Source organism: Danio rerio, chromosome 12, assembly GCF_049306965.1.
Source record: "Danio rerio strain Tuebingen ecotype United States chromosome 12, GRCz12tu, whole genome shotgun sequence".
Taxonomy (NCBI): domain Eukaryota; kingdom Metazoa; phylum Chordata; class Actinopteri; order Cypriniformes; family Danionidae; genus Danio; species Danio rerio.
Window position 1 is genome coordinate 20,250,746 of NC_133187.1, and position 18,585 is coordinate 20,269,330.

Below are 18,585 nucleotides of genomic sequence, written 5' to 3' on the forward strand. Positions count from 1 at the left end.
TTAAGTTCCAAACTTTTGACAGATAGCACAGTCTGCATTTCTTTTAATTAGACTATACAGTGATCTAGTATAATAATGACTAATGCAGCGCTTGACGAGAAATAAACATTTTGAATGCGTTTGCCAATTATAGGATACAGAGCTAATTATCTCTGTTACTGTCCTTCCATATGATTACACATGCCATAGCGCACTGTTTGTGGGATTTTCTTTCAGCTTGGCAGCAACAAGGAAAGTGTGAGAAACGTTCAAAAATAGCTTCTGCCTCGAGCACAAATAGATACACATAATCAGAAGCAATCTGTGGCTTCTTCAGAATTTAATAAATAATGTTCGTCATCGTGACTGCTTGCTGAGAAAGCAGCACAATTCGCTTGTTAAAGAGATTGTTCATCCAAAAATGAAAATTCTGGCATTATTTACTCACCTTTGACTTTTTTGACATATTTTTTTCTGTTTTTGTTCCATCTTTAGAAAGATCTATAGAAAAAGTCTGAAACTTCCATAGTATTTTCCTATGGATGTCAATGGTTACCGGTTTCCAACATTTTTCATATTATCTTCATTTTTGTTAAGATTAGGGTCCAGTTTGAACGTCAACACTGTAAAAAATGTTTGGTTTCACAAAATTCCTTCATGTTGTGCCAACAAAAATTGTTTAAGGTAACTATATATATAAAATTCTATATTTTCTTTTTTCTGAAAGTCTGTTAAATGTTTTTGTTGTACTCTCCCTTTCACCTAGCTTACTTTACTATGATGATTTCCGCTGTTGAGAATCCTAGAAATCTGATAAGGATCCATTTATACAAAGCTGACTCAGTCTCTATTTGAGATTAGGCGTGGATATAAACATTATAGCTATGATTTTCTATAAATTATTACGGGATTCCCATGGGTCCCCATGGGAAGTTTTTTTTATACCACATCATGTTTTTATCGTGATGTTTTACACATTTTGCATATTGTTGTGGTTATTGTTCAGTGCAATTTATTCCTTTTCCGCACTTAAACTTTTTTAATCAATTGTGTCCACCGAGCTGTACCTGTCCGCTAAGGCAAACAAGTCACGAAAATGTAAATTTCAAGAGCGTTGGTTAAAAAATTATCTTAGAATGGGTACTCTTGCTTTTTTGTTTTCTATTTATTTTGAATAACCTATTTTTGCTCTCATAATGGACAATACATTTATGAAAATAAATGATATTACAATTCTAATTCATTAGCTTTAATTAGCATTAATCTTGTGTGTGAGCAGGAATGTGGACACTCTCATTGTGGATGTGTTTCCTGTGCTGGATACTCCAGCCAAACAGCTGATCTGGCAGTTCATTTACCAACTGCTGACCTACGAGGAGCAGGAGCACTGCAAGACCAAGATCGCCCGGTTCCTGGGCTTCAAGAGTGCAGGTTAGCCATGATGAGTTCACTGTGTGACCATCAGCCCTCTAGTGGCTTTCTGTCCTGAATGCTTTTTTTTTTTTTTTTACTGCAGAACCAGAGGTGGGTGCAGAAACACACAGGCGGAGCAGCTCTATGCGGGTTTCAGGTACCTCTCACAAAAACACTGTGAGAGAGAGAAGCTCTGATGACTGCATTATTGGCACTCACCTTGGAATGGGTACGGCATTTTCCACCTGTCAGTGAATTGATTTGACTGATCAGCAGGATCCAAAATAAACTTTTTCTTCACTAAACATTTAGAATATTATATTATATTATATTATATTATATTATATTATATTATATTATATTATATTATATTATATTATATTATATTATATTATATTATATTATCTGTATGTAAATCATTATATCTAAATATATATTACTATTAAAATGGTCTGTGGTTGGTTTAATTTTTACATTTTTAGATGCAAGTTCCTTACGCTCACCAAGGCAGTATTTACTGTAGTTAATTTGAAATATATATTTGGCCGCATCATGCGTTTTATAATCTGCTGTTAATCCATATGTAACAGCAACATTACATATGGAGCATAACAGTCATGATGCATGACTCTTGATGATTTTGCATTTTGGACCCTGTTGATGTAATGATCTAAAACTAATAGGCTTTAAAAGTATATAGACTGATAAGAAGGCTTTATAAGTATATGCATACAGATAAGTAGGCTTTATAAGTATATATCGACTGATAAGTTTACACACTGCCTGGCCCAAAAAGTAAGCACTACTTTAATTTAGAGCCTATTAAAACATTTTATGGCAGTGATAAATATGTTTCTGCCATTTTACATTCGACAACATTTGTTTGAGCCTTATCTGATACACTGTGTGGCTTTTGTATTTCTTAATAACCAAATCAGAAGACAAATCTAATAGCCCTTGCCAAGACAATAATGCAAAGATTTGTCTTACTTGTTCTTACACATGAATTAACCATTTGATAATTTGTTAATCTAAACACAAATTAAAAGTCTTGAGATGTGCTGAGGTTGACTTTATAGAGTGGTTCTTCTCAGGTAGTGACCATCTTAAGAAGCCACAAAATGAAAATCTGGATATACCTATTCTTCGCTGAATAATAAGGGTTCAGTATGTGGAAATGAGATACCTTGAGCCTCAAAGTCTGTTGTTTTATTGTTTTCATGTTAATCATGTAAGTGTGAAATCACAGAGAAAAACAGGCAAATTGGAACAAAACAGACTTTAAAAATCTGCATGGGATCATTAATATGCACACCTCAGGCAACATTTGATTAACTACAATGTTTCCTAGTAAGATAACTATAATGACCCCCCCCCCCTATATTCACAGCAAGTCAGACTGCAAAATGTGCAATATCAAGATTAGAAATGTAGTCAATTTCAGCCGAAGAGACATGATGTCTGTTTAAATGTATTTTTTGTTAGTTTAAAATGCATATTGTGAACTTTTTGTTGTGTCTAAGTTTGTAATGAGGCAAGATACGCATGTCAACTGCTTACTTTAAATATATAAATAAACAGGTTGTATTAATCCATACATGTTAAAATCACAAAATACAACTTTAAATGCATCTCTGTCTGCACCTTTTGTCAAATATAATTATAATTTAACCTATATTTCGTCCACAACAATATTTAGGAGCAAATTAGGTTACTCTGGCAGCATAAAGATAGCTCACTTAAAATGCCTAAAATTAACCTTTCCACCACTTCAGTTCAAAAGTTGAAATGTCACAAAGTTTTTTTCCCCCTTATGAGAACCACTGTCTTCTAGAGAACATCTCAAGTGTTTTAGTTTCGTTCAGGTAAATTGGTGTATGTGTGAATCTGAAGCTTTCTTTCAAAATTTAAATGTGAATCTTAGCATTGTCATACTGAAAAAGGTCTGACATAGTTGTTGAAGAAAGGAAAAGAAACCCACTGCATCAGTTAAAATAATTTCTAACAGTCCAACTAGAAGCCAGAAACATATTAATCACATCAGCAAAGAGTAAATCATAGATTCTTAAGTTTGTCCTCACTGGAACTCAAACAGTACCTTTTTTAGGCCAGGCATTGTAAATCACTGTTTATGCTATACATTGCTCCATTGTAACATTTCTTCAGCTAGCCATACCATTCTGTCAGTCTTGCAGAGTAAACAATCAGTCAAACATGTCCTCAGTCATGTTTATGATTCACCAGCAGCATCTATTAGTAAAAATCTTTAAACAGTCTCTCAGCCAATCCAGACGTCCTGCTGACTGCCCTCAAGTCTATTGTCTTTTAGTTTCTGAAGGGCAAGCAGCTTTTTCTGTTTTCCGGAAAGCTCTCTCTGTGTCTCAGGAACATTCACTGACCCCGTGACTCCAGAGGAAAGACAGTGTGGGGATGGAACTTCCTTCCCAGAGTCCCCAGATCTCAGCCACGTGGGTACCATTTACTGCTCATCCACAATTGACCTATCTGTATGCCCCGTCCACCTTGGTAACTGTTGCTAATTTGGAGAAACAAACAGAGACTTGAGCTGTCTTAATGGCTGTGTCAGAAGCTCCTAAATGCTGGCTTAGAGGGAGCCTTACAAGTCGGGAAGCCATCAAGCCACATCCAAAAATTCTGCTTCACTTCCTGTCTTTGTAGGTACTCTTGTCTGATCCATTTTCAAAGAAAACAGATGTGCCCTTCACTGCCTTAAATATCCCACAATCCTAAAAGTCTTCTTTTGACTAATGCTTTCAACTTTTAAATTAAAGATTAAATGAAACATTTAAATTTAGCAAATAGCCAATTTAATATGGATAGTCACTAAAAGGCATAAGCCATAATGTTAGTCTAACTTAACAGAGGCAGAATCTGTGTTACTATTAAACTTGTGGTGGCATTATCAGAGTTAAAAACATTGTTGCTTCTACTTACCTCAGACAACTGTATACATTCTTGTTGATTTTTCTGGATGTTAAGTTGTCATGATTGGTTTTAGTGAATGAGACCAACCAATGAGAGCTTACACAGTCTAATGCAAAAGTTTTGCCACCCCTTATAATTTTCATAATTGCAAGCCAAAGCCTGCTGGCCTTTCAAATCAGCAAATTAATTTGGATATATTTTATACCCTACTGAATAAGTGACATTTCAGTTTTGACAACATTTATTTAATCAAGAGATGTAGTGCAATTTAAGTCTTAACAAAAAAAAGACAGGTGCAAAAATTTGGGCACCCCAAAGTCAATCTTTTGTAAAGCCACCTTTTGCTGAAATAACATCCCGTTTATGGTTCTTTTAACCAAAGATAAGTCTCTGGCCATTCTTTCTAGCATAATTGGTGCCAAGCATGAACGGTTCTTTTTGAATCAATCCATAGATTTTCTATTATGTTCACGTCTGGGGACTGGGATGGGGACTGGTATTCCTTGGCAGATCTGGAACTGAGCTTTGGGTCATTGTCCTGTTGAAACATCCAACCTTGCTGTAACTTCAGCCACTTGACTAATTCCTGAACATTGCTCTTAAGAATCTGCTGATACTGTGTGAAATCAATGCGGCCTTTAACTAGTACCTGTGCTTGCCACACACCCACACAGCAACTGTTCCTGTGGCCTTCCATTTTCTTACTATATTTCTGACTGTGGAGATAGAGACTTTAAACCTTGGTGACAGCTTTTTACATCCTTCTCCTAATTCATGTTGGTGAATTATCCTAGCTTTTATGACATTAGGAAGTTCTTTTGAGGTTCCCATGTTTCTACTTTCTGGTTCACAATAAGGAAAAGCACAACTAGCAATCAGCTTTCTTAAATATCCTTTTTAATGATTGGCTGCACCTGTGTTAGGATTGTTAAGGTTCACTGAGCCATTCAGATCAATTTGTGTTATAATCAATCAGCATTAAGTGACTACAGGTTTGAAATCCACACAAAGAGAGGGTGTCCAAACTTTTGCATAGCCTATTTTTCAGTTTCAATATAATTTCACACATCTTCATACCGTTACACTACCGATTTCTGTCTGAAAAACAGGACATTATTTAGCTTTCTCTAGAAACAGAATGGCATTTCATAGCGATCTTCTCTTATAAAGAAAGAGCACATTATTATGCAGCCACAGAGGTGTGCCCAAATTTGAGCATAAGACTATATATTGGATTTTACTATGTTTCTTTATGGTGCTAAAACCTAATGATGTTTCGATGTGTCTAAATTACATACTTCCCCACTATGAACTGTACTATGTGAAAAACAATTGAGTTGGCTCGATTCAGCATGTAGAATTTGCATTATTCTTCGGCAAGTGACAGCACTCTGGTTTTTCATCAACCAAAAAAAAAGCGTGAGAAAAGTGTGAGGTGTCTACTACTGCTGTTGTTGCTACCGGGTGGGAGGGGATGGAGGAAAGGGAGCGGTGGTTGTCTACAAAATAAAATGGAAATGTAAAAACAGATATGCAGATATGGATCAGACATCAATGTAAGGCAACAACACAGTTGTTTTTTTGTCTGTGCTATTTTTTTGATGCCGTCTTGGTGTGTCCCAAGTTTTAAAGGTCTGAAAGTACTTTCAAATTCAAATTTAGTACCTATACATGAGTAGTATGCGATTTCAGACACAGCTTTCAAGTTTCAGTCCTTGAGCAAGTGATGGTCAACTTCCATTGGCTCATCTGATATTAAATTGCCAATGGCTTGTTTGGTACTCAACTGCCATTGGCTCATCTGATGCTCAAATTCCATTGGCTCATTTGACATTATATTGTCAGTGACTCATTTGATAGACAACTGCCATTGGCTCATTTGATACTACACTGCTATTGGGACATTTGATACTCCACTGCTATTGGGTAATTTGATACTCCACTGCCATAGGCTCATCTGATACTCAAATTTCATTTGCTCATCTAATACTCAACTCCCAATGGCTTGGCTGACACTCAGCTGTATATCAAGGGGAGGGGCTTACTGATAAGTCAATTAATTCCACTGTCATCACTGCTGTTATGAAATCATGCCTAATTCACACCCCACCCTATAGATGACAGGAGTTTACACAGAGCTCGGGAACGTGTATCCTGTGAAGAGCAGCCAGTCTCTCCAGAGTCACTCATCACCCAGGGCTGCTGGCATGGGCCTCGCTGAGAGCAATACATACACTCAGTCTTTCACACACAGCACCGCAGGTACTCTCAGCTCACTCTGACAGTCAGCATACAGAAACGGGACGTGCAGCTAATATTATAATGACAGATATCACCATAATGGCTGTGCAGGACCATTTGACACTAAATGTGCTTGCTTATTAGATCACTTAAGATTTTACTCAGGGGTTTTCAAACTGGGGAGCCACAATGGGTCATTAGGGGTAATGCTGCACAATGGCATTATATTGCATGAATTCAGGCTTCCTGTATGTCTTTCAACCAGAAACTGAGTCTTTAGGAGAAGAGAAAGAATATGTAAGTATCATTCAGTGTATACTGATGTGAGAAAATGAACAAACCACTTATTAGTTATTAGTTCATTAGTAAGTATTTGCTCTTGAGTAAATGGTAATTTATTATTTTATAAAGTGCAGAGAATGTGAATGTTAAATAATATTTAACTAATATTTAGGCTTTTATTTGCAGAAAGTATTTGAAATATTTGTTGTTTGTATGTTTATACAGTATGTAAACTATGTATATATGCATGTTTTCCAATTATCTAAACTTGGAATATCTCTCCATAATTTTCTGCAAATAAATGCCTTTAATGAGCATCCAATATTCTGATTCTGATTCTAATTAACAGTAGTTTACCAAGTAAAACTTGAAAATTATGACTTTGTATAATGCCAAATTTGAAATGGTGATTAAATTGACAAGAAACAGCACATAGACTTGTAAGCAACATTAAAAAACAAGATTATTTTTACCACAGGGGGTCTTAATAAGATTAATTAAACGTTGTATGCATCATTTCTTGGCATTATGACTCCTTTCCTCTACTTTCTAAAAAAACACTTGGTAATTATTAAACATAATTATATTATTTGAAAACATTAGGTTTATAAAAAGAAGACAATTTAAGCCTTCACATAAGCATAAATTCAGCTATATTTTGCATGCAGTTGTCAACAGTGTAGCGATATATATAAAAAAAAGACACTTTAAAACCAAGCAGATTTATGCTGGACAATGCAGTAAATTTAAAAGGAGAATGCAAAACGTCTGATTCCACAGATTGCTAATAAAGTTTGACACACAAAAAAATACAAATGTGACCGCAGACAGCCTAAAAAAAACACTCATTTAAATATTAGTTTAGTGAAAATAAATCTGGATGCAATTATTATGCAGGGAAAAAATATTAAATGTTCATTTTTTTTCTTTTTAGCTGCTAATTTACTTAATTTACTAATTTACTCTTAGGTCATCCAAGATATTTATAACTGTTTTTTTTTTCTTTGGTCGAATGTTTAAAAAAAAGATTTCTAACAAACTGAAATATCATTTAATGAATTAAACACATTGCCTACTACCAGGGCTTGACATTAACTTTTTTGATCACTAGCCACTATGGCTACTAGTAGTTTTCCCATGTCTCTCGCCATTTATACTAGCCACAATTATGTTGTTGGAAGAATATATTTGCACAAATTAGACGTTGGCATGCTAAAATTACCAAATATAATTAGCCAAATATAGCTGTGTACAAATACTTTTTATTCAACAAAAAAATTTTCTTAAAAAAAACAACAACTGACAATTTTCTTATTTATTTAAAACGATACACAGTAGTTTTTCCAGGCTAAAGGTACTGTAGGTAAATGGAAATTTAATTTTATATTAAAAATTTTTATTGTAAAGGATGATAATTAAACCATATTAACAAAAATGACTGCAAGCAATGAAAGCAGGTGAAAAACATTCTGTGTGCGATATTGAAAGGATGATCACTTGCACACGGTTAATGTTAGGCCCAGTAATAATCTGTTCAAAGAATGATTAAAGCAAAAGCAGCAACAGCTGCTGCATACAACAAATCTGGAGATATGTGGGTGCACAAACACTGCTTTTTTCCAACCTATTTCAAAGGGAAATGATGGCACCAGTTGCGTTTAGCAACGGAAACAGGACGGTTGTTTAGCATAAGGAAACAGGAGCTTTTAAGCACTTGTCCGCATCACATCAGCTGTTCCTCGCTCACAACATCACCGTGTGCCTGATCATCCTCTCATTTGCTATTTACCTGCTTTCCTTTGCTTGTGCGAACAGTTATTAATCTTCTCGGTTCTAAGAGCACATTTGCACGCAAATTGACAAACGTTCTTAAACTAAAATTCTAGTCTTTATAGACGAGGCAGCTCTGGCAGTTTAAAAATAGTTTTCAACCAGCCAAAGTGTGGCTAGTGTGGGTGTCTGTTTAAGCTACCACAGCTAAAATCTACCTGCATTTAGCGGGCTGGCAGGTGTTAATGCCAAGCTCTGCCTGCTACTGGCTCTACACTGCTAAGTGAGCGTCGTCTTTTGGATGAGACATTAAATCGGGTTCTGTCTTTCTGTGGTCATTACAAATCCCAGAATGTCCTTCGACAAAGAGTAGGACTTTAACCCTGGCATCCTGGCCAAATTTGCCCACTAGCCTCTGTCCATCATGGCCTCCTAACTATTCCCATATGATAATTGACTTTATCATCCTGTCTCCTCTCCACCAATCAGCTGGTGTGTGGTGTGCGGTCTGGTGCAATATGGCTGTTGTCATGTCATCCAGGTGGATGCTGCACACTGGTGGTGAATAAGGAGATTCCCCCATTGTGGAAAGCGCTTTGAGGGTCTAGAAATGTAAGGAATTATTATTATTATTATTATTATTATTATTATTAATAATTATTACTATCATTTTGAGAATTAAAAAAAAGCATTCAGGGAAAGCTAAATTAGTAACTGTGGTTACCGTAAGTACAACACTAAAATAAACGAGGGCCTTGGCAAAGAAGTTTGAAAACCCCAAAAAAGTAAATGATCAGCATGTTATAGTTCTATGGTTTTTTAAGTTAGAACCATTTAGAACATTTAATAACATATCTCATTGAATTCCTGCTATAAACCATTCTCTGGACTGAATTAATTTTTTGCAGGGAACCGTAAGTCAGGCCTCTCGCTTACATGGACTGATTCCTTTCCTGGGCCTCAGTTTGAGACTTACCAGCAGACTGTTGCTTCTCCAGACAGTGTGGACTCTAATCCCTATGTCAGTTTGGACAGCCCCCCTGCCTCTCCTCTGCCTTCTGATGAACTCAGTCCTCTGCCCCAGCGCAGAAAGCTATTCACCTTCTCACGTCCACCTCGCAGCAGAGACACAGACAAGTTTCTGGATGCCCTGAGCGAGCAGCTGGGTCACCGAGTTAATATTGTGGATGACTTCAAGGGCGGAGAGAATGACTATGAGGAGGTGTGTGCATTTTATTCCAGTGTTTTCCCCCATTTGTTCTCCAAACATATGTTTTATTTTATTTATTTATTTTATTTTATTTTATTTTATTTTATTATTTTATCATTTTTTTTTATTTTAGTTGAAGGCAAACTTATTAGCCCTTCTTTGAGTTTTCATTCTTTTTCAAATACCTCCTAAGTGATGTTTAACAGAGCAAGGACATATTCATATTTCTTATACTATTTTATATCTTATATACAGTACATATACTTATATAAATATGTTATAGAAAAATATAAAAAAAAGTATATAAAAAGTATAAAAAAAAAAGTATATACTGTACACAGTGCATCAGGAAAGGATTCATTGCGCTTCACTTTTTGCAGTTTTTATGTTACAGCCTTATTCCAAAATGGATTAAATTCATCATTTAATCATTCATCAAATGTCCCTGCTTTATTTAAATCCTATATATATATATATATATATATATATATATATATATATATATATATATATATGTATATGTATGTATGTATGTATGTATGTATGTATGTATGTATGTATGTATGTATGTATGTATGTATGTATGTATATATATATATATATATATATATATATATATATATATATGTATGTATGTATGTATGTATATATATATATATATATATATATATATATGTATATGTATGTATGTATGTATGTATGTATGTATGTATGTATGTATGTATGTATGTATGTATGTGTATGTATATATGTATATATATATATATATATATATATATATATATATATGTATGTATGTATGTATGTATGTATGTATGTATGTATGTATGTATGTATATATATATATATATATATATATATATATATATATATATATATATATATATATATATATATATATTAGCGCTGTCAAAATTAACTCGTTAACGCATGCGATTAATTTTAAATAATTAACGTGTAAAAAAAAAATTTACGCAATTAACGCAGTTGCAGGTTTTTTTTACTTCCGCTTTTGGTGGACGTGTGTTCAGCATGCAATAAATGTGGATAAGACCAAGGAAGCACTTTTTGAAGGCAAGTTCCAGTATAAAACAATTAGTTGCATCACAGGTTATCCAGAGTTTCATGCAATGTCGGGTGTTTCATTTTTAACTTTCGACATCTGTTGTAAGTTGATACGCATGGCGAACAGAAAGAAAATCCTCCACATTTCGTGACTCGGTGTTGCTTTAAGGTAAGGTTCCTTTTAAGGCTACACGGTAGACTTTTAATAAGAGTATAATCTTAATCATATTAAAATCGGAGTATTGTTGTCCGGTGAAGTTGCGAGCTGTCAAAAACAGGGCATTACTCTGCCTTTCAGCATGCGCCCTCCAAGTTTAGCGTGTTTCCTCATTAAACGCAACGAAAGCGTATGCTTCGTGTTGTTGTGTCAGAATCCTTGTGAAATACAGTAATACTTTAGGACGCTTAGTTTAAGCAAATTTGATGAATGTGATCATGCGTGTTGAATCTGAGGGGAGTCGCTCCAGTATGAAAGGCCGTTGGGGCCAAAACGTCTGCAGTGCGTTGTGTGTGTGTGTCTGTCTGTGTGTGTCTGTGTCAGGCCTGTTGAGCGACGTATCTGAGTAGGGGCGAGAGGGGTGTGCAATGTATTTAACGACCGGTTTGCAAGAAATTATCATTCATTTGCGGGCATTTGGGAGTCTCTGTGCACTTGTGGGATACTCCTAGCAACTGGATGAATGTAAAGGAGGATTAAGCAAAATTGTTTCTACTCTATAATTAATGTTCTCAACTCACAGCAATAAAACTTTACAATGAGTGCAGCAGTTTGTATTCTATAGTTTATTATTATAATTTTTCATTTTCCATATCTGCAATTCCTCTATTTTGGCATTTTTTTGCAGTCCACTTAGAACCCAACATGGAAATCAATGTTTTCTTTATTGGCATTGATTGTTTTGAAATTTAAATGTCATTAACATGCCTGTGTTTTAATTTCTGTAATAAATATGGCTGTCAAGCCAGGATCTTGATGGTTTATTGTGGGTATGTTGTTTACATGAAGAAATCTGTGTTACAAGGTAATCTTGTAAGGTAAGCTTAGGGTAATCTTTTTGATTGTCTACAGAACAAATCACAGTTATACAGTGACTTGCCTAATTAACCTAACCTTGCACTTAAACCTGAATACCAGTATCTTTAGAAAAATGTAATTACTGTCATCAACTAAATGACAAAAGAAAATAATTATTATTCATGAATTATTAAATCTATTAAATTAAAAATGTGTTCATGAAGTCTTCTGTCTAATAAACATCACTTGGTAAATATTTGAAAAAGAAATCAAATTTCACAGGGGGGCTAATAATTTTTACTACACATGTATGTGCCATTGTGTCTGACAGATGAGTTTCCAGGATGAACAGGAAGTGAACATGCTGCCTCACGAGTTAAGCAGTGCCAGCAGTGAAGACCACAGCAGCAGTGACGACTCCACCTCAGTGTCCTACTCCTCCGGCTCTGACCACATCCCTCCTCCACCACAGAGTCCTCCACCTCCACCACCTCCCCTTCAGTTCACAGACTCACCCTCTCCCCTTCCCATCACCCCAGAGCACCTGCCCCAACCTCCCCCAGCCTTTCAGCACCATCCGATTATAGCCCCACCACCACCTCCACCTCGCCCCTTCCTTGCCAACCGCCCCTCACTACACAAGGTTCTGCCCACCAGGGAGGAGCTCAGGGCTCAACACAGCCATCCCCGACGCTCTTCACCCCAGCCGAGCAGTCAACCTATTCTCCAGTTACACCAACCGAAGGCTCATCCCATCCTACAGTCATCCCCACACACCTCCCCTCAACCCCCGCATACAAGTGCACAACACACTCGCCTCCAACACCCCAGCCAATCCATTTACCAGAGCCAGCAGACTACTGTTCCCAGAACCTCCCCCAGCTTGACCAAACAGAAAAGCCTCCATTCCCAACCTTCTCAACAAAGCTTTGAAGGCACACTGTCAAGCAAGGTTCCCCCTCCTCCACCTCCTCCTCTACCCCCACCTTGTGATCCTCCACCTTTACCCAAACCCAGTCCGAAAGCCTCTGACAACAATCACATGAGTGTGAAGAGATTGCGCTGGGAGCAGGTGGAGAACTCTGAAGGAACTATCTGGGGACAGGTCGGTGGTGTTAAATAAGACCCATAGTGTGCATAGCAACTCAGTGCTTAAGTTCTGTTCACACCAAGTCTGTTCTCTTCACAACAAGAATGATAAATAGTATAACTACAGGTGCTGTGTTGTAGTTATTGAATGAACAAGATTGTAAAATGGACTGTAAGTGTAGCTTAAATGTCTAATCTTGTGCAGTGTCATTGGTTGCATTTAGAGTCCGAAGTATACTTCAGCCATCTACAGTCCAGGATGGTCTGTTCAATGTCTTTGTGATGGACAGAAATATGTTTTATTAGAAGTCTGCATTGTTGGTCCGAGTAAATTAGTGCAGCCACAAACTGACCACTAGGTGATACTGCACCTGTTGTGAACCTATTTATTTTCAGGATCTAGATTTTACAGCACATTAAATTGAAGTAGCATGAAAAATGCAATAGTATCTGGATGCAGTCTTTATTGATGCAAGCTGAGATTGAATCACTCAGCAAAGCAATGTCATACACAATGCACTCAAATGGAGCGAGTGACGTGGAATAATGTATACGAACTGTTAACTCTGCTGCCCTCTCTTATCCACAGTTGAGTATACTTTGTAAGCTGTATGGACTGAGTATACTAGGAGAGAGTAGAGGTTGAATGATTTTAGATTTTTTTAAAGTCGACTTATTAAGGTTTAAAAAAGCTATTAAAGTCAAGTCGATGTCATCAATGAAACACAAGATGTTTAGCAGAATGCCACGATTTGCTATTTATTATTAAACATATATATACACATGCTGTTTGACCGCTCATAACACATTGCAAAGACAATGGAACATTACCAATGACTAATTTTAGTGGAAAACAAATGCATTGTCAATACTTTCATTTCGTTAATAGCATAAGCACGGGCTAATTTTGGTGCTAATTAAATGCAGTCAACACAATGATCATGGCTCGTACTACTAAGAATGAAACAATGACAGATATGTTTAGTGCAAAAATAATGCATACATTGTCAATGCGTATATTGTTTTTTTTCTATTAAGGGCCCTGCTAAACAGGGTAGCAAGAGACTATTAACAAATGTAATTTCTTTTTTGTTTTACAAATGTCTCATTTAACATATACAAACAAGTTAAACTGATCCTGCATGGTCCTGCATGATTCATCAAGGTTTATAGTATTACACAGATCTCCCCTAAATCGAGAGCCATTGAATTTTTAAAAAGTGCCCCCTTTTGTGAAATAACATGACCTTACCGGTTTTATATACACTTGGAATCACTGGTTTAAAGCTTCATTAAACAATGCTTTAAATACTATCTCACCCCATCACATATCATGTTTTTTCAGTGTCATCCTGTGGTCTTTGCCCCAGGTTCTGCCTCTGTTCTTCCAGTGTTTGGTACCGCATCCTTCGAAACTACTATAAAGCCATTAAACAATGGTAAAATGAAACTGATGTCATACCAATGTGTGCATGGACAGTCGCTGGAAAGACATGTTCGTTCATACATTCATTCATTCATTCATTCATTCATTTTCCTTCAACTTAGTCCCTTTATTCATCAGGGGTCACCATAGCGGAATGAACTGCCAACTTATCCAGCACATGTTTTACACAGCGCATGCCCTTCCAGCTGCAACCCAGTACTGGGAAACTTCCATACATATTCACACACATAAACTACAACCAATTTAGCTTATTCCATTCACTTATAGCACATGTATTTGGACTGTGGGAGGAAAGCACTCAAAGGAATCCCACATGAACACGGGGAGAACATGCAAACTCTACACAGAAATGCCAACTGAACTGCTGGGACTCGAACCAGCGACCTTCTTGCTGTGAGGTGACAGTGCTAACCACTGAGCCACCGTGTCGCCCACGGTAATAACATGTTTTAAACATAATTAGTGCCTACGCAAGAACAATAAACAGATAGTTCATAGGTTTTTGCTAAATATATATTTTAATTGCAAGTTCTGCTAGCATTTCTTTAGGATTTCATGATTTCCTCATTCATTTCAATAGTGGCTGCTGAGATAACAGACTAAGACCTTAAAGGGACTTTAAAGAGAGGTATCATTGCCGCCAAGTGGCCAAAACTAACATCTTCAGTAGGCCCTTTGAAATGATTTGGAAGTGTACAACTAAAACCCTAATTGTACTAACTGATTTACTAAACTTTCTTCTTCGTTATGATTTTAACAAGTTTAATTTATGATGCAGATGAAAAGCCACACCTAATCCCTTTATATCTCTCACTCTGGTTAGGGCAGATGATGAGCCCCTCAGATTGGAACACAGTCTGTAGATTATTTATTGTTAGTTGTTGATGTTGGTGTGAGCAGTGCTTAAGTACAGGTCATGTAGAGATCTGTTACTGAGATTGAGATGTTTTTTTTTGTCTTGTTTGTTAGCTTGGAGATGATCCGGACTATCATAAACTCAGTGACATGGTCAAGTACTTGGATCTGGATTTGTACTTTGGCACACAGAGGAATTCCAGTGAGTTCTTTTTCATTATAGCTTGTTCAGTGTGATATTGCATGTGCATATAATCATCTCTTTTCATACTGTGCTGTGATAAAAGCCTTCTAAAAGACCCTTTTTACAGTTTTTCAGCATTTTTGCATTGAATACCTGCAGATCATCAACCAGAATCAAATGAACCTATGAAATCTTATGAAGTGTCATTTTACACAAACCAAAAACACACAATTTTCATGTGTCTGTAGTTTATTAGTTTATTAAATATTAAATTATTTATTAAATCTAACATAATTGTACTTACTATTTAATATATTTGTTTAATATTACTTAATAACAATTTATGTTTTTTAAAACAGTTTTCTAAACCACAATAATAACTACTTTCTATTTTAATGTGTTTCAATGTTATTAGGGTAAGTTTTCAGTTTTCAGTATCATTACTCCAGTTCTTCAGAAATCATTCTGATATGTTGATTTGATTTTTTAAAAATATTTTTTTATCTCGAATGTTCAAAATAATAGCATTTACTTAAAATATATTAATAATAATAATAATAATAATAATAAATTATTTATTTCATTAAAATGTACATTCATATCACATTGTACATTTTTTTAGCAAAATCTTTTAGCTTTAAAACTGTATATATTATTTACGTGCATGTCATGTAAATATAATATAATTTAATATAATATAATATAATAGGAAAAAATGTGTATAAAATGAATATGGGGGCAACATTTTTAGGAAAATAATCTTATGAGTGTTATTGTTGCTGTCTTCATCCGTATGTGTCATCCATTTTGTCACTTTGCAAAATTACCTTGTCTATTTTTGTACTTTTCAGCTCATCTCTCATGGGGATCTATGTCTGTCTCAGATCCCATCATTCCCATCCAGTTATTGGCATCTCACAGCTTCTTTTCAGCCTCATAACCCTCCATTTATTGTCTCCACTTCTGGTGCGAGCAGAACTCATCCTTACACTGTTATTAAATGTGTCAGTCTCTCTTCCAGAGCCCACCTTCCTGCCCGAGAACTTAAAAAAGAAAGACGTGGTTGAGATTCTCTCCCATAAAAAGGCCTACAATGCCTGTGAGTATGCGCAGAGTTGTGTTGGAGTGTAATCATCTAGACTTAACTCTGGCTTGAGTCAGGTTTGATGTCTTGTCTTGTGACGTCGATGTGTAGGAGATGGTTTAAGACAGGGGTGTCCAAACTTTTTGGGCCGAGGGCCAGATGCAAAAAAAAAAACGTTGTCGCGGGCCAAATTTTACATACATCACACAGACACGCATATATAAATGTGTGTGTGTGTATATATATATATATATATATATATATATATATATATAGATATATATATATATATATATATATATATATATATATATATATATATATATACAGTTGAAGTCAGAATTGTTAGCCCCCCTAAATTATTAGCCCCCCTGTTTATTTTTTCCCCAATTTCTGTTTAACGGAGAGAACTATTTTTTTCCACACATTTCTAAACATAATAGTTTTAGTAACTCATTTCTAGATACTAATTTATTTTATCTTTGCCATGATGACAGTAAATAATATTTGACTAGATATTTTTCAAGACACTTCTATACAGCTTAAAGTGACTTTTAAACACTTAACAGGGTTAGTTAAGTTAACTAGTCAAATTAAGGTAATTAGGCAAGTTAATTAGGCAACAATGGTTTGTTCGAGTAACGAACCTTTCTCTGATACAATTGAGTAAAACGGATCACTGGTTCAGAAATGTTCATTTCACCATCAGTAAGTTTTACTTGGTATATTTATGTGTTAAAAATATCTTTAACTTAACATAAAATAACATATTAATCCAGACACATTATCTTGCGATCCAACATTATACACTGTAAAAAAATCTTTAATTTTATGGTTTACTTCCGACAGCTGGGGTGCCGGTTGAATTACAGAAATGTACTGTAAAATAACAGGTTGATTTACAGAAATTTATATTTAAGAAAATTTCTGTAATTTAATGTATGTTATTTTACGGTAAATTTCTGTAAATTTCAAGACTCAAGACTTAAGGGGCTAATAAAAAATAATTTATTTTAGTTCATAAAAAATTAAAAACTGCTTTTATTCTAGCCGAAATAAAACAAACAAAGTCTTCCTCCAGAAGAAAAAATATTATCAGACACACTGTGAAAATTACCTTGCTCTGTTAAACATCATTTGGGAAATATTTTAAAAAGAAGAAATAAATCATAAATTTAATAGATAGATAGACAGACAGACAGACAGACAGACAGACAGACAGACAGACAGACAGACAGACAGACAGACAGACAGACAGACAGACAGACAGACAGACAGACAGACAGACAGACAGACAGACAGACAGACAGACAGATAGATAGATAGATAGATAGATAGATAGATAGATAGATAGATAGATAGATAGATAGATAGATAGATAGATCATAACAAGAACTGCTGCTTAATTGAATGCGTGTAATAGCGACACCCGGTGGTTATTTATTGAATTACGTTCATTTTTTGTGTAGCGGGCCAGATTCTAATGGTTTTTATAAAAAGCCTCGCGGGCCGCCAAAAAACTAATTGCGGGCCGCAGATGGCCCCCGGGCCGTAGTTTGGACATGCCTGGTTTAAGAGGTATTTGCTGGTGTAGTGACCCAAGGTTATTTTAGTAAACGAAAACTTAGAATAAAACTATTGGGTAATTAGTTTAATCATTTACTAAAATTTTACAGACTAAAAACAAATCACAATAAATAGAAAACTAAATAAAACTAACATCTGAATTATAATTGTTTTTTAAAATTAATAAGACCTGCTGCTGATCTGTAGATGGACTATTGCAAACAAACAGTCAAGAGCATGGTTATATTCAAAAACAACCAGTTTAGCATAACATAAAACTATATATCTTCTATATTTTAGTTTAAAAGTAAACTAGCCATGTTTAACTACATATACGGTACAACAAGTTCTTTAATATGAAGACGATTCCTCACCATTTGTACTTATATTTGTATGGTTTTGAAATCAATGTCAAAACCAAAGAGGTTTGCACAAGTGT

At 35.4% G+C, this 18,585-nt stretch overlaps 1 protein-coding gene across 11 annotated transcripts in view; it reads left to right on the plus strand.

The window, feature by feature from the left end:
• The window catches only part of grid2ipb (glutamate receptor, ionotropic, delta 2 (Grid2) interacting protein, b), an 82,662-nt gene that overhangs the window by 48,618 nt on the left and 15,459 nt on the right, over positions 1 to 18,585 (plus strand). For 3 of the 11 annotated variants that reach the window (XM_009306633.5, XM_068224604.2, XM_073917697.1), the window contains 8 exons: positions 1,259 to 1,410; positions 1,496 to 1,621; positions 3,778 to 3,860; positions 6,456 to 6,600; positions 9,540 to 9,853; positions 12,253 to 13,026; positions 15,427 to 15,514; positions 16,506 to 16,595. In XM_009306633.5, coding sequence (XP_009304908.2) covers positions 1,259 to 1,410; positions 1,496 to 1,621; positions 3,778 to 3,860; positions 6,456 to 6,600; positions 9,540 to 9,853; positions 12,253 to 13,026; positions 15,427 to 15,514; positions 16,506 to 16,595 — 1,772 coding nt within the window. 11 annotated transcript variants of the gene reach the window in all.